The sequence below is a fragment of the Aquarana catesbeiana genome, linkage group LG02 (genome assembly GCF_042186555.1).
Source record: "Aquarana catesbeiana isolate 2022-GZ linkage group LG02, ASM4218655v1, whole genome shotgun sequence".
In the NCBI taxonomy this organism is placed as follows: domain Eukaryota; kingdom Metazoa; phylum Chordata; class Amphibia; order Anura; family Ranidae; genus Aquarana; species Aquarana catesbeiana.
In genome coordinates this window covers 641128789-641144778 of record NC_133325.1, presented here as the reverse complement: position 1 = coordinate 641144778, position 15990 = coordinate 641128789, and the positions used below count along the sequence as shown (strand labels likewise).

At 41.1% G+C, this 15990-nt stretch overlaps 1 protein-coding gene across 7 annotated transcripts in view; it reads left to right on the top strand.

Moving 5' to 3' along the window:
• CDKL5 (cyclin dependent kinase like 5) overlaps nucleotides 1–15990 on the top strand; it is a 571173-nt gene that overhangs the window by 513502 nt on the left and 41681 nt on the right. For all 7 annotated transcript variants that reach the window (XM_073616451.1, XM_073616450.1, XM_073616452.1 and 4 more), the window contains 2 exons: nucleotides 12240–12345; nucleotides 13869–13992. In XM_073616451.1, coding sequence (XP_073472552.1) covers nucleotides 12240–12345; nucleotides 13869–13992 — 230 coding nt within the window. The remainder of the gene's footprint in view (nucleotides 1–12239; nucleotides 12346–13868; nucleotides 13993–15990) is intronic.

The window sequence follows — 15990 nt, the reverse complement described above, 5'->3', positions numbered from 1 at the left end:
TACATTTTTGTCTCATCAGTCCACAGAATATTTGTGTAAAAGTCATGGGGATAATAAAGATGTCTTTTGGTAAATGTGAGATGAGCCTTTGTGTTCTTTTTGGTGAGCAGTGGCTTTGGCCTTGGAACTCTCCCATGGATGCCATTTTTGCCCTGTCTTTTTCTTATTGTTGAATCATGAACCTTACCTGAGGCAAGTGAGGTCTGCAGTTCTTTAGATGTTGTTCTGGGTTCTTTTAGGACCTCCCGGATGAGTCGTTGTCATGCTCTTGGAGTAATTTTTGTTGGACGGCTACTCCTGGGAAGGTTCACCACTGTTCCAAGTTATCTCCATTTGTGGATAATGGCTCTCCCCGTGGTTCACTGGAGTTCCAAAGCCTTAGAAATGGCATGTACATTACTTTATTTCTAATCTGTTCTTGAATTTTTTTAGATTGTGGCATGATGTGTGGCCTTTTGTGATCTGTTAAGCTGGCCATACACCTATAGATTATCTGCAGATTTTCTATGGTTAGATGGAAAAAGTGGGAGATTCCTCCATCCACACAGTTTAGCGAACATTGGAGAAATCTGTTGCACTTTTGCCATCTAACCATAGAAAATCTGCAGATAATCTATAGGTGTATGGCCAGCTTTAGCGTGCTTCACTTTGTCAGACAGCTTCTATTTATGTGATTTCTTGATTCAACAGGTCTGGCAGTAATTAGGCCTGGGTGTGGCAAGTGAAATTTAGCTTTAGGCTGGCCATACATTATACAATTTTCTTATTCAATTTCCTTTAGATTTACCTTCAATTATGTAGTGGGAGGGCCTGCCTGATTGCATACAAATTGAAAGTGTTTAGGTTTGACCTCATATTATATGGTTTTGGTAAATCTAAAGGAAAATTGTAGAAGAAAATTGTATAATGTATGGCCAGCCTCAGCTTTCCAAAAATTGTGGTTAATCACAGTTCATTCATGATTCAGCATGGGAGGGGGCAATTACTTTTTCACATAGCCAGTCAGGTTTGAACAGCTTTTTTCCCTTAATAAATGAAATAATAATTTAAAAACTGCATCTTGGATTTACTCAGGTTATCTTTGCGTAATATTAAAATTTGTTTGATGATCCGAATCATTTAAGTGTGAGAAATATGCAAAAAAAAAAATCAGGGCAAATACTTTTTCACATCACTGTAAGTGGTAACAATTTTAATAATTATTGTTAGCATATGTGTAAGAGGGGGAGGGGAGGGACAAATGAAGAAATAATTGTTTGAGTGAGTTTAGCCTTGTTTTAGGCAAAAAATAAGCAACATTCAGTACATCTCTACAATATATGCACATTTTCCGTATGAGTTATCCTTTTAAAAATCCTGCAAGTACAGAAAAAAGACCTGTTGATCTGCCAGAAATCCAGAAATGTATGAAATATGTTTTTATTTTTTATTCTGCCCAGTGATATACTGTAAAAAGAGAAGTGCTCAGGCTTGATTAAGGCATACGTTCACAGTTTGAATTAACCACGCATTTTTAAAAAAACACACAGTCAAGCTTCTGAGTATTAGTTCTTTCCTGTTTTTAGACCTTGTTAGACATTTTACTATCTGTTGTTCAATATTTGGAGCTTCATTGGGTTTGCTTGGGGATCAGGTTTTCTCCTGGGTGCCACTGATGTCGACAAAGTTTCTTAGAAGGCTAGCTATCAAAGTAGACTTGTCAAAAGTTTGGGGAATTCATATGCTCAGTTGAATTGCCCTCATTTATGACTGATCCACTTTGAAGGAGGGAAAACCCATTTGGTAGCTGGATTATTCCTCACATTTGACCATCATATACAGTTTGATGAAACATTGAGGAGCAGGAGACGTTAAAGAGTTCTACATTTTTTTGTGCCTCCTGTATTATTATACATTATTCATTACCATGAGTAAAAGTAGCTTTTGATAAAAAAATCTTATTTACCAGTCTTGGTCCAAGTTTCATTGGACTTGGACACTTGCAGTGAAAGTTTATTAACCATTTAAAAAGAATTGTCCATCATGTACATGTAAACTGTCTGCACATGTGCTTTTTTTAAAACGACTGACGTTCAGAAGAGCTGTCTCACTCTCAACTAATGCCCCGTACACACAAGCGGAAATTCTGCCAGCAAAAGTCTGATAAGAGCTTTTGGTCAGAAAATGCGACCGTGTGTATGTTCCATGGGACTTTTATTGGTGGAATTCCAGCCAGCAAAAGATTGAGAGCAGGTTCTCTATTTTTTTTCGGTCGGAAAAAGTTGCTCGGAATCATTGAGCTTAATTTTCTCGGCTCATCGTAGTGTTTTACGTCACCGCGTTCTTGACGTTTGAAAGTTCAGAGAAATTTTGTGTGACCGTGTGTATACAAGCCAAGCTTGAGCGGAATTCTGTCGGAAAAACCATCCAAGATTTTTCCGACTGAAATTCCGCTCGTGTGTACGGGGCATAAGATGTCTCCTGGCATTGCATATTTTTGTATAATCCTGATTTCCACGGTGCACAGAGTTCTCTTCCTTGCTGTTTGGTTTGCATGTCTTAGTTTTATGTAGCTATAGAATCAGCTATTACCAGAACAGTAAGAAAGAGATGATTTCGGTAACTGAATTGTGAAGGAATTACTTGCACCTACAACTGTAATCAATAGAAGTCAGCAGTGTCTGTGGTGAACAGTCCTTTCAAACAACCTTGGTATCACGTGGTCATTTTAGCATTTTTTTGGCCCTTCAAAACCTACAAGAGCATGTAATTTGTTTACTTTGCTTCTGCTACTGCTGGATCATTTGTAAGTTAAGACAAACATTTAGTACTTACCGGTCAAACAAATGTACCGTATATACTCGAGTATAAGCCGAATTTTTCAGCACATTTTTTTGTGCTGAAAAAGCCCCCTCGGCTTATACTCGAGTCACTGTGCCCATCCGCAGCCTCATGCGCCTGCTCTCCCGACGCTGTGACATGCAGCCTAGTCGGTGGCTGTGCAGTGTAACAAAGCCCTGCCTTCTCCTCATCCTCGTCCATAATAGGTGGAACACTGACTTACTGCTGGGAAACTGAATCAGTGTTCTGTCACGGACGAGGAGGAGGTGGGGATTTGTCACACTGCTCGGCCGCCGACTAGACTGCATGTCACAGCGCCAGTGTTCAGGAGATCAGGTACATGTGGCTGCAGATGGCACAGTGAGGCATGGAGATGGCACAGTGGGGCATGCAGATGGCACAATGAGGCTGCAAATGGGCACAGTGAGGCTGCAGATGGGCATTGTTGACCCTCTTTTTCACTTACAGTAGCTGCAGCATTTCCCACCCTAGGTTTATACTTGAGTCAATAAGTTTTCCCAGTTTTTTGTGGTAAAATTAGGTGCCTCGGCTTACATTCGGGTCGGCTTATACTCGAGTATATACGTTATCTGTTACCCTGCAGTTTTTCTGTTTAATTTACCATGATTCTTAAAGGGTGCAGAACGTATCTTGATATAATGACAGATTATCCTTGAACTAAACAATTGTCTGTTTATTGCTAAAATATATGAAACCCATCAGGTTTTATAAATCAGAGCTAAAGCCTCAGTCCACCAAAAACTGCTCAGCAGAGTAAAACACATTTCATTAACTGCCCTCCCAGCTATTCATTGTTTACAGTATAGTAATCCTTTGAACCCCTACTACTACCACTCTCATTGCATTTCAGAGTGAAGAGAAAATATCCTATATGAGGATCAAGTCAGACTATTAGGAGCTGGAAACAGCAGGAACCGGCTGAGATTTGAACCATTAGTGGGCAGGCTGAATGTACCAAGTTGATCAGTCAACCTGGGTACAACCAGCCTGCTGAGTTCACTTGCGATTTTTGCAAGCAGCTGCTTTAACCACTAGCAATTGCTCTCCCGGCTGTAGAAGGCAGTGTTGACAGGGGAATCATGCAAATTTCTTTCCTGCAAGCCATGGTTTCAGGAAAAGAACTGTGCTCAATCTATGGCCAGCCTAACAACTCTCTCCGCACATGATAGTGCTTGGACCTGGCCATTGGCTGCTGTGTCATGAGAGGAAAAGGAGAGAATTTGATATTCCTGAATTCCCATGTTGCTGAAGCAGCAGAACAGAGCAGTGGTGAAGTGATGGGAAGATGCATATAAGCAGTAGGTAGGTGAGCAAATAAGTAGTCCTGTTGCTTTGGGCAAAGTACAGGTTCATGTTAGACTACCTCAAAATATCTTATATCCTTCATGAGATCTCTGCATTTGAGTTCCTGAATCTGCACACCTACTGTGAATGGGAATGTTCCCACTGTCCCTGCTAGATTTTTTACATTTATTTTACATTATGGGGAATTCAACAGAAGATGCTTACACATGCAAAAGTAGATGGGAACATAAAAACTCTCTGAAGTAAATGGGACTAGAGTCAGGACAAGAGCTATTTTCATTATCACAGATAATGGCCACCTCAGACAGTAGAGATAATCACATTATCACAGACAATGGCCACCTCAGACAGTCCGGCACCCCCATAGGAATACGTTATACATAGGTAGCCAAAAGTCAATTAGTGACCAGCTCCTTCTGGATAACTTGAAAACACAGTAAAACACAGAGTTCTCCAGGCAATGGTTCTCCTCCTGCAGCCCCAAGTCCGTAACATCCACAAATTCAATCACTTGGGAAAATGTTCTGGATTATTAGGAGCTAAGTCCAACAAGGTGCATGCCACCTCGTGAACTTATCTCTTGAATTTACAATTAATACTTTTACGGGGCGCCGGCAGTATAGATATCATAATACCTCCAATGCTGGACCTTCTGGTCTCGGTTCCAGAGGGAAGGGGCAGGCAGAGATGCTGTATGTGAGAAGACAACGTTTCTCCTGTCAGAGCTCCAGGAGTGTAGCGATAGCTGTGTTTCTGAAGTTCCATAAAACTGTTGGATGAAAATTAAAGAGATACGTCCACAAGGTGGCACGCACCTCGTTAGACTTAACTCATGCTCAGGAGTCATTCATCCCGCCACACTGGCACCAAAAATGTAAACAGAGCTGCGCAGCTCTGTATACATTCTGCAGAGGATTGCGAGCAGGGAAGAGAGTTTATTTTACTGCAGGAGATATTGCATATCTCTTCTGCATTAAAGAGCCTGCATATTTGTAGTCTTTTTATTTTTTTTTATTAGTTCCTCAGTAAAGGACAAAAAAATATTAAAATTTGTATTTCACAGCTTTTAAGAACACTAATGCCCTGTACACACGACCGGTTTTCCCGTCGGAATAAACTCTGAAGGTTTTTCCGATGGAATTCCGCTCAAGTTGTCTTGCATACACACGGTCACACCAAATTTCCGACCGTCCAGAACGCGGTGACGTACAACACGTACGACGGGACTAGAAAACTGAAGTTCAATAGCCAGTAGCCAATAGCTTCCATCTCGTACTTGCTTCAGAGCATGCGTCGTTTTTGGTACGTCAGAGCAGCATACAGACGAGTGGTTTTCCGGAAAGGAATTGGTTCTGTCGGAAAAATTTAGAACATGTTCTCTTTCCAGGTCCGTCAGAATTTTCAACGTAAAAAGTCCGATGGGGCATACACACGATCGGAATATACGATGAAAAGCTCGTCAGGCTTTTTCTGTCGGACATTCCGCTCGTGTGTACACGGCATTAGAAATAACAGGTAATTGCCAGAAGGGAATATAAACAGGAAATATTTTCCAGCACAAACCAGATTTCCCACCTTCGAACCCACAGAAGAATTTTCCCAGCTCTTATTGCTTTATAGAAATGACTAAAAACATTCACAATCCATCAGTTAATTGGCATATTAACATTTACGAAATTTTCGAAATCGATCGAAAATCTCCACGATAAGTACTCCTAACAAATAATTCTTAAAAACTTGATGTACTATATCTATGTATATCATATGTCACCTCACATTCACGGCGTTAAACCCCCCTAGGGGGCAGGGCATTGTAACCAATGTGGACAAATTGGCCGATAACTTTAAAATCAATCGAAAGTCTCCACGGTGAGTACTGAAAAACGAATGCTTAAAAAACTTAATGTACTATATTAAAAAATGTAGGCACAAGGGTAGAAAGAGAAACAAAACTAACTTAACCTAAATCTAATAACAACTCACCATAAACGAATATTTTACCCTTAACAGAGCAATATATATGATGAAAATAGGGACTGAAAAACCATCTGCTACACTGAAAAAACTCATGTATGGATGTATGTGAACACGTTGACGGGCATGTCACAGTTCAACCCCGATGGTAATATCCATATGAACCATACGGACCAATGAGGTAAACAAGGGATAAAAGATTCAATCCAAGTTCACATCATAAGTAACCGTAGCAACAATCAGTCCAACAAACACAATTCAAAGTATATGGTCATAATGCAAATTAGATGTTAATCAAGAGTTAGCTATAAAAGCGTTGACATTCACATCTACATTTAAACCATAGGGGACATAGGTCTTTAATTTATGTACCCACGCTATCTCGAGTTTAGAGATACTCCTTACAAGGGAGCTTCCCCTCCAGTGGGGACTGAATTTATCTATCCCTAAAAAAATAGTCTTGGAGGGGTCCCTATTATGGGTAGTTAAATAGTGCTTAGATACAGAATGTTTGGTAAACCCCTTCCTAATATTGTTGATGTGCTCATTTAAGTGAACGTGAAGGGGGCGTTTCGTCCTGCCCACATACTGCAGTCCGCTCTACATCCATTAAGAGAACACACTTGGCATTTTCTGCATTGGTAATAGCCCGTGTGTTCTCTAAAAAAAAATGAGGTTTATTGTTAGGGGGGTTAAGGACATTGGGAGCCAATTTATCCATAAAGAAGGGAGCACCCCTAAAGACCACCAGAGGTTTGACTGGCAAAATGGTATGCAATATTCTGTTGTTGCCTAGAATATGCCAATGTTTATTAATATGTTTGACATTCTGATGTTGATTTGTGATAAATGGAGTTTTGAAAACATTGTCCATACGCTGTTCAGAAGATCTTTCTTTCAATAAATCTGCCCTGTTTAACAACATAACCTGATTGAGAGTGTCAGACAAAGCCTTCTTGTCCAAAAATCTCTGTGTGAGGGTCTTAGCTTGCACCAAAAATTCATCAGGTTCAGTGCAATTATGCTTCAGCCGCAAATACTGGCTCTTAGGCACTGACCTGAGCCAGGGGGCATGGTGACAACTATCCACCGAAATGTAAGGATTTCTGTCGGTAGATTTAAAAAATTTAGAGGCGATAAACGAATCACCCTTGACAGAAATTTTAAGATCCAAAAAGTTAATCTCCCTACAGTTTGCCTCATATGAGAGGTGTATCCCCTATTATTTATGTTGAGTGAGTCCATAAATTCACACAGGGCAGCCTCACTTCCATCCCATAGAAGGAGGATATCGTCTATGTAACGTGCCCATAGGACCACCTCTGGTCTCCCATGAGCATAGACGACATCCTCCTACCATTGAGCCATGAATAATTCGTCAGGCTTGGGGCATATTTAGCCCCCATACCAACACCCCTATCCTGCGAAAATATTGACCATTAAACCAGAAAAAAAATGAGTAGCAGCAAACTCAAGAAGTTCCATAATGAAGCTGACCTGTTCTCTCAAGAGACTAGAGTCCCGATCCAAAAAATATTTAACAGCACCCAAGCCCAATTCATGAGGGATGATCATGTACAGCGAGGTGACATCCGCTGTCACCAGCCACATCCCTTCACGTGGTTTTAATCTTGATAAGAGATTGATAACATGATGTGCATCCTTAACGTACGAGGGCCTGGTGCGTACCAAAGGTTGTAAAAAGAAGTCTATGTACGTGCCCACCCGGGATGTAACGGAGTCAATACCGTTAACTATTGGGTGACCCGGGGGGCAAGTAAGACTTTTATGGATCTTTGGTAGATAGTATATAATAGGTACCCTTGGTGCCATAGGAACCAAGAATGCCCTCTACTTTTTATTTAAAATGTTTTGATTGAAACCTTTCTGAACAAAACTCTCAAGTTCCTCTTTATATCTCCTGCCCGGATTGGAGGGCAAAGGGGTATAGGTATCCACATCCCCTACTATCCTATTCATTTCTTTCATGTAATCTTTTTTATCAAGGATAATAATTCTTCCACCCTTGTTAGCTGGTCGTATAACCAGCTCCTTGTTAGCACATAGTGACTCAATGCCTCTCTCTAAATCCCTTTTCATCTTAACATGTTTCAACTTCATATTGTCCAAATCTCTCAACACCACATCCCTGAAAACCCTCAATGAGGGAGCAAGGCCCCCCCTGTGGGTTGAACAGTGATAAATTAGAGAGACCGGAATGTTGATATTAAATAGAGGTTGCCCTATTATCTTTCATAGGATTAGAAATCAAATACCTTTGGATGTTTAATTTGGGGACATACTTGTGGACATCCATGTAGGTTTGAAATTTGCTCAAACTTTTAGGCGGAGCAAACTTCAGACCCTTGTCCAATACTCTTACCTCTGAGTTAGTCAGCACCTGGGAACTGAGATTATAAATCCCAGTTCCCTTTATGTCCTTTTCCTTTTTGGACTGAACACGCTGCCCCCTTCTAATTCCTCTCTTATTCTACGGCTCTTTTGACACCTTGGTTGGGCCTGGGAAAACCCCATATCTGATGATCCTGGTTGTCAATAACATTTCTATCCTGCTATTCCACATGGTTGAAACCATATGGGCCATTTTGATATTCCCCATTGCCACTATAGTTGGTTCTAGGGTGGCTGGGTCCATCTACTGGGCCCCCCATATCAATCAAGAGGAAAAAACTATTGTGAACAGGAATGTTGTAATCATACTCATTTTTAACATACTCCCCGTTATAATGAACAACCGGGTCGTATGGGCCACCATTGTATCCATATGTCTGATTGGGGCCATATCCCCGCTGGTTGGTCTGGGCAGGAGCTCAATAAGGTGGAGGCCCCTGTCACTGGCCACTAATATGACCTCGACCACAGGCTGGTGGTGAACCCTGAACCCAACTTTGACCCTGAGCTCGGGGAGGGCCATGATTCCATTTCTGTTGGCCACGACCCTATGCAGAGGGAGGACCGTTCTCTGGTTATTACCCCTATTGCCCCCCTGACTTCTGTGCGAGGACTGGTATGACAAATGTCTCCCCCTCTGGGTAATCTAGGGGCAGTAAGTCCCCTATAAGGGGATCTAGTGTGATCATTACTTTGGTTACCCTGATTAGACGAAACCCTAGACTGCCATTCCACTGACTGACTATTGATCTGTGGGGTGGTGTCCATGGCAGAATTGACACCAGTAGTTTGTTCCGCTAATAATTTCTTCTGCCACTCAAACACCACTTGAGACTGATAATCATCCATGTCCCTGTTATATTTCTTTTTCTTTTTAATTTTTTGTTCTCTATCTTCTTTTTCAATAAATTTTTTAAAAAATTTGATCTTTCACCATATTCCTCACTACTTTTTAAGGGGATCAATTTTTCTTTAATGTTTTTAATTTCCTCATCTATCCTCAATAATTTATTGGCTTTCTTTTCTACCAGAAATTTGAGGTAATTGAAACCTGCATCGTTAAAGTATTTATACCATTCCTCAAGCTGGGCCTCCCCTCTCTGGGGACAGACCTCCCACCTTAAACTGCGGGGGACCATATGATGTTTAATATAGGTCTCCATGAAGGCTATATCCCACTGAGTGTGAGTTTTGCATAAATATAAAAAAGAAAACTGCGCTGGAAACAAACTTAATAACTATAGCAGCAACTCAATGTGAAATACACACAAATAGCAATAGATACAAAATGATTTGCGCTCTTAAAGTGACATGTTAACCAAATATGGAAACAAAATGAATGAATAAAAAATGATTGAAAGAATCATTAGAGAAAGTAAAAATAGCTTACCTGTAGGTAAAAATAAGGCTTACCTGTAGGTAAAAATAAAAACAAGGGTATACAACCAAATTTTCCATTCTGTGGGAAATTTTCAGATCAGAAATGGACTTGATCATCACATACCGTAAATCTTTATTTGTGTACAATGATACCATGTGGAAATAACCCTTTCATGACTAAGCCTATTTTTGAAATTTGGTGTTTACAAGTTAAAATCCGTATTTTTTGCTAGAAAATTACTTAGAGCCCCCAAACATTAAATAAATATATATTTTTTAGCAGAGAATCTAGAGAATAAAATGGCGATTGTTGCAATATTTTATGTCACATGGTATTTGTGCAGCGGTGTTTTAAACGCAACTTTATGGGAAAAGGGACACTTTCATGAATTTAAAAAAAAAACAAACAGTAAAGTTACCCCAATTTTTTTGTATAATGTGAAAGATGATGTTACGCCGAGTAAATGGATACCAAACATGTCACGCTTTATAATTGCACGCACTTGTGGAATGGCGACAAACATCTCCATAGACGACGCTTTAAATTTTTTTTACAGTTACCAGGTTAGAGTTACAGAGGAGGTCTAGTGCTATAATTATTGCTCTCGCTCTGACGATCACGGCGATACCTCACATATGTGATTTGAACACCATTTACATATGCGGGCGCGACTTCCGTATGCGTTTTCTTTGCTGCACGAGCTCGCATGGACGGGGGCGCTTTAAAATGTTTTTTTTTTCTTATTTATTTTATTTATTTTTATATTAATAAACTGTGTTTAAAAAAAAAATGTGATCACTTTTATTGGTGTCACAAGGAATGTAAACATCCCTTGTGACAGTAATAGATGGTGACAGGTACTCTTTATGGAGGGATCGGGGGTCTAAAAGACCCCCGATCTCTCCTTTACACTTCAAAGTATTCAGATCGCCATTTTCGGCGATTCTGAATACTGTATATTTTTTTTAAAACCGGCGCCATTGGCAGCCGAGTAAACAGGAAGTGACGTCATTGTGTTTACTATTAGGAGGCTGGAGCGAAGCCACTCACGGCTTTGTTCCAGTCCGTCCCCAGCCGCCGGAGGCGGCCGATTAGTCATCGGGCCTCCCGATGGAACGGGAGGCCTGGTAAGAGCGGCGGGAGGGAGGGACGTCCCCTCCCGCTCCTCCAGTATAACAGCTGAGCGGCTTTTAGCCGCATCAGTTGTTATACCCGAAAAGCCAATCACCGGCTCTAAAAAACAGTACCGGGATAATGCCTGCATCTGCGGGCATCATCCCGGTATAACCCCCCCGGAAGCCGAGTACGCACTTCTGCGTACGCTCGGCGGGAAGGGGATAAAGGCTGCACACCTTTTTACATGTATGTACCCCTTTAATTGATCAGTAGTTGTATTTCTAAAAATGATTTTAGTTTACATATTTCTTCAAAGAAATGTGAAATCAGCATGAACTGTGAGTTAAATGATGACCTAAAAAGATAGTTTTATATCTTATGATATTATTGGCATTGAAATCCTTGCACCAGGCACATTTTTTTTTTTAAGTTTTGGATAAAGTGGGTTTATATTTCAGTCTGTGACCCATTGGTTAAACTTCCCCTTATTTCCTGAAGCTATGGCCCCATACAAGAAAAAAGTAGAACGATTGTCACTGAGACCGGAAGATACAGGCAGGAAAAAAAACACGTTTATGCCGTGTACAGACGATTGGAATTTCCAACAACAAATGTTCAATGTTTGCGAGCTGGTTCTCAAATTTTCCGAAAACAAGACTTATTGTCAGAAATTCCGAGCGTGTGTACACAAATCCGACGCACAAAAGTCCACGCATGCTCGGCATCAAGCAGAAGAGCCGCACTGGCTATTGAACTTCATTTTTCTTGGCTCGTTATACGTGTTGTACGTCACGCTTTCTTGACGTTCGGAATTTCTGACAACATTTGTGTGACCGTGTGTATGCAAGACAAGTTTGAGCCAACATCCGTCGGAAAAAAATCCACGGTTTTGTTGTCGGGATGTCCGATCGTCTGTACGCGGCATTAGAAGATCCAATACTCCCTCTTACCACAAAAAAATGTTTGTTTTTTTTTACCTGCGCCATTGTTGGAGACATTGTTGGAAATCTCCCCAATAATCTCCCGATACAGATGGTAATAAAAAAGTGACAGGCTGAGACTGTAAACCTTCCCAGTTTTGCCTAGAGGTGGTAGTTATATGGAATTTTCTGTAGGTGTTACATTGAACTTGATTAATTTGTCTTTTGGTAAATATCACAGTTAAATCATTATACAAGCAATAATAGATTTGTATATTTATTTGTATTAGGGAGGTCCTTATCATGATACACATGCAGATGATGGGGTGTCCTCCAAAGAAAACCGCCATAGTTACAGTGATACAGTCCCTCGAAGGGTTGGAAGCTTCTACAGAGGTAACAGCTGTTTGTATAAATTATGATTACTGCACTAATGTTTTCTAAAGCAATGCATGGAAAAGCAATACTGTAATATACATTCATGGTAACAATGCTGTCATTCAGGATAATGTCAAACATGTTGTGCCTTAGGGGGACTAAGAGCACCATGACCCTTGATGTAACATTTTTAATGGCCTTGCAGTCCTCCCTCCGGTACTGTAGAGGTGGAGACAATGATTCTTTGTGACCGGAGAATAACTGCTGGTTACACATTTGAATAGATTTTTGATTTTATTTTTAAGTTCTGTGGATCATCTTCTTAACATAACGGGCATATTCAGTTCACTGATAAATTGGAGAAGTACTGTATGTGCAAAATGAACAAAATTGTCCACTATATATTTTCATCCGCTTCTTTGTCTCATGAAATCATCTTGCATCTTATCATGTATTTGAATGAGACTCTTTCTATGCTCTGGTGGCTGCAATATAAATCTGTCAGAAAGGAGGCTTTGTATTTTAATGGAAATAAATCATTCCTCTATATTTTTAATTTCAAGGCGATGTAGTCCTTATAAGTTATGTCGAGGTGGGCCAAATACAGAAACCATGGCAGTGAAAGGCATGAAATCTATGGCTACCATGGAGTAATAGTTTTTAGAAGGACTAAAATTATCACCTTTCATGGAATAAATCCTCCAGTTCCACACGCTTGATTATGTGATCTCTGAGAAAAGGGTGGATCACATTTCAGATTGCTCTTCCAATAATTTTTAGACATCCCATCAAGACTGGTAACAGACTTTGCATTTATAAAGTTTCCTAGGTCACTTTTAAAGGTGTGCTTGTTTTGATGCTCCCCAATCCCAACTCCATAGCAGCTTGACAAGATTAAACCAGTTGGAATATTAGCCCTGTGTTTTAGGCGGGATCTGTTATTTATACTAAGAGTATTGGATCTATAGTTGACCACAGAATAAATGGCATGCTTGCTTCCACCCACCTGAGGAAAAGAATACCTAAATTGTGGTGTAGGGATCTCCAGGTGCCAGTACACCAGATCTGTTCTTCTGTCTAACATCCCTGGATTCTGAATTATATCATATACTTTTCTACTGCAAGCAGTGGCTGGCTTTCCTTTCACTGGCTTTGACCAACCTCTCCTACCTCCCGCATGTCACTATTAGCGAGGCCACCCATCACAGTGATAAGATTTGTAGTGAAGTGTGAAAGGGGGACCAGAGCCAGTAATCCAGAAGTTAGTAGTTTTTGTACTACTACTGTTCAGGGTTCACAGATAGAAGAACAGACTTTTTTGTGGATTTGCAATGAATGGTATGAGATGTAAATATCTTCTATTTAATGCTCTTGCTGTGGATAGTGTGGAATTGCCATAACCTCATACAATATTGCTAGCTAGCAAGTATAAGAAATATTGAAGAGCATTATTTGGACTGTAAGTTTATTTTTTATTTTCTCACAACTATTTTTTTTTCATTTATTGTACTTCTGATGTGTTACCATTTTCTTCGTCACAGTTCCATCACCTCGTCCAGAGGGAAATTTTCATGAAAATAGCGTGTCAACCCGTAGTTCTTCACACCCAGTTGACAACAGTGCAGCAACAAATCACTCCAAGAGACAGACTACTTTTGATCACTGGTGAGCACCTGTTTTATTTTTTCACTGTTAGATTCTGCAGTGATGTTAATGCAGTATTGTACATTAGACAGTTTTAGAATATTTGCAAATAGATAATAGCTTATTTTGGTCCATAGATTTCATTAATACTATAAAAACTGAATTAGAAGCAGTAGTACTGTGCACTGATATTGTAATGCGTATCTTCTTCATCTGAGGGGATTTATGAATTGGTGCTCTACCACCAGGAGATAGGAAAGTTCTTAGCCCTGCTCCAAACATACAGTATGTTTTAGAGAGCTAACCCACCAATTTACCAATCAGGTTTGCGCTGAAACATGCAAATTATGATTTTATTTATTGGACTGAATCCTAATGATCCTAATGTAATGCTTACAGTTTTGCTTTCAATTATATTTTTTAGGTAGGAGTGAGTGCTAAGTTGGTAATTTACAGCTGCTTCTGATTATTTATGTAACACCCTGATGTTTAGGCAGAGCTGCTATTAAATTTAGTTGCCAGGCAATAGTTGCCTTGGTCAATTGTTAGGCGGTCACTAGGTGGCCGGGTATCTGGTGGCATTGGATAAGACAAGGGCATAGCAAGGACAGATTATGAATGAATGGGGTGTCTCAGTCAATGAGCAGAGATTTTCCTGGGTACCTTGGCCTGCTGGCAGAGCCTATTCATTTGGGTAGAGTCAGGTGATTGGGTTTCTGTGCCACCTGGATGGCTGTCTGGGTGGATGTGTGTTGCTGTCCCAGGCAGCTAGGCCGGAAGCCTGAGGTCTATCCCGGGGACACCTGGCTGCTAGGCTGTCTGAGGGCCTATCCAGAAGCAGGAGAGCAGTGTAGGATTGGGACTGCGGGCTTGTAGTCCAAGTTCCGCTGGGAACCCATTGTGGTCGGAGGTAAAAGGGAAGCTGTCGCCATTAAGGAACCATCCATCTTATTACCTGAGACCACTGTGAGTAAACTGAGGCTAGTACCAGAGCAGACTTCTTACCAGCCAGGGACGGCAAAGAAGTGGGAAAATTTCAGCAAGTGCCAAGCCAGGGATCCAGCGGGACAGTAGAGGAGACAATTGTGGAACATTAGTGAGTTCCAAGCCAAGGACCTAGCGTGTCCACAGGAGTGATGCTTGAGGAGTATCTGTGAGTGCCACTAGGGACCCAGCAGGGAAGCAGGGGTGATGCTTGAGGAAGATACTGAGTGCTAACAGTGGAAGATCTCAGGGGATCCAGTGGCTTTTTGATCTGAAGTCTAGTGAGAGAGATTGGGAGCTCATTGAGTAAAGACCCACAGTAAGTGATTGTGGGGTAAGCTGAGAACTGTTTGTGTTGCAAATAGTTGGCTACAATTACAGTTAGTAACTTCTAAAGGATTGATGCCATGGGAGACAGCGTCCTACCTATATAGAAGGGGTGTCCGGCTGGAGACCTTCACCTGTATAACTGTCTGCCTATAGAAGTCTCAGAGTCTGACAATTAACATTGCATCTACCTAAGGGTGTCCTGGCCCAAACCCTCTCTTCCACAGTTTTGTTTAACCACTTGACAACTGGGCACTTAACCTCCCTGACGGCTCGGGGTTAAATTTCAGTCCCATTAGCGGTAGCCCGCACTCGGGATTACATTGCAGGATCCTGGTGCGGCGTTACTTACCTTGTCCCCAGGATCCTGCAATGTCCCCCGTTGTGTCTGCGGGCTCTGTCTCCTCCGAAGCCTCTCCATGTCAGGCTTCGTTCCCTGCGAGCATCGCGACGCACGGGGGCGGAGCCTGGCGGCAAATTCAAAAAAATGTACAAACCATAACACATACAGTACTGTAATCTTACAGATTGCAGTACTGTATGAAATTATTTCACATCCCTTTTGTCCCCAGTGCTTTGGCCCATGCTGTGCATGCAGTTTTATGTTATATATACTGTTCTTTCTGCCTGGAAACTGGAGATTGTCCATAGCAACCAAAAAGTGTCCCTTTATGTCAAAAGTGGCTTTAGACCAGCTAGAAAACAGCG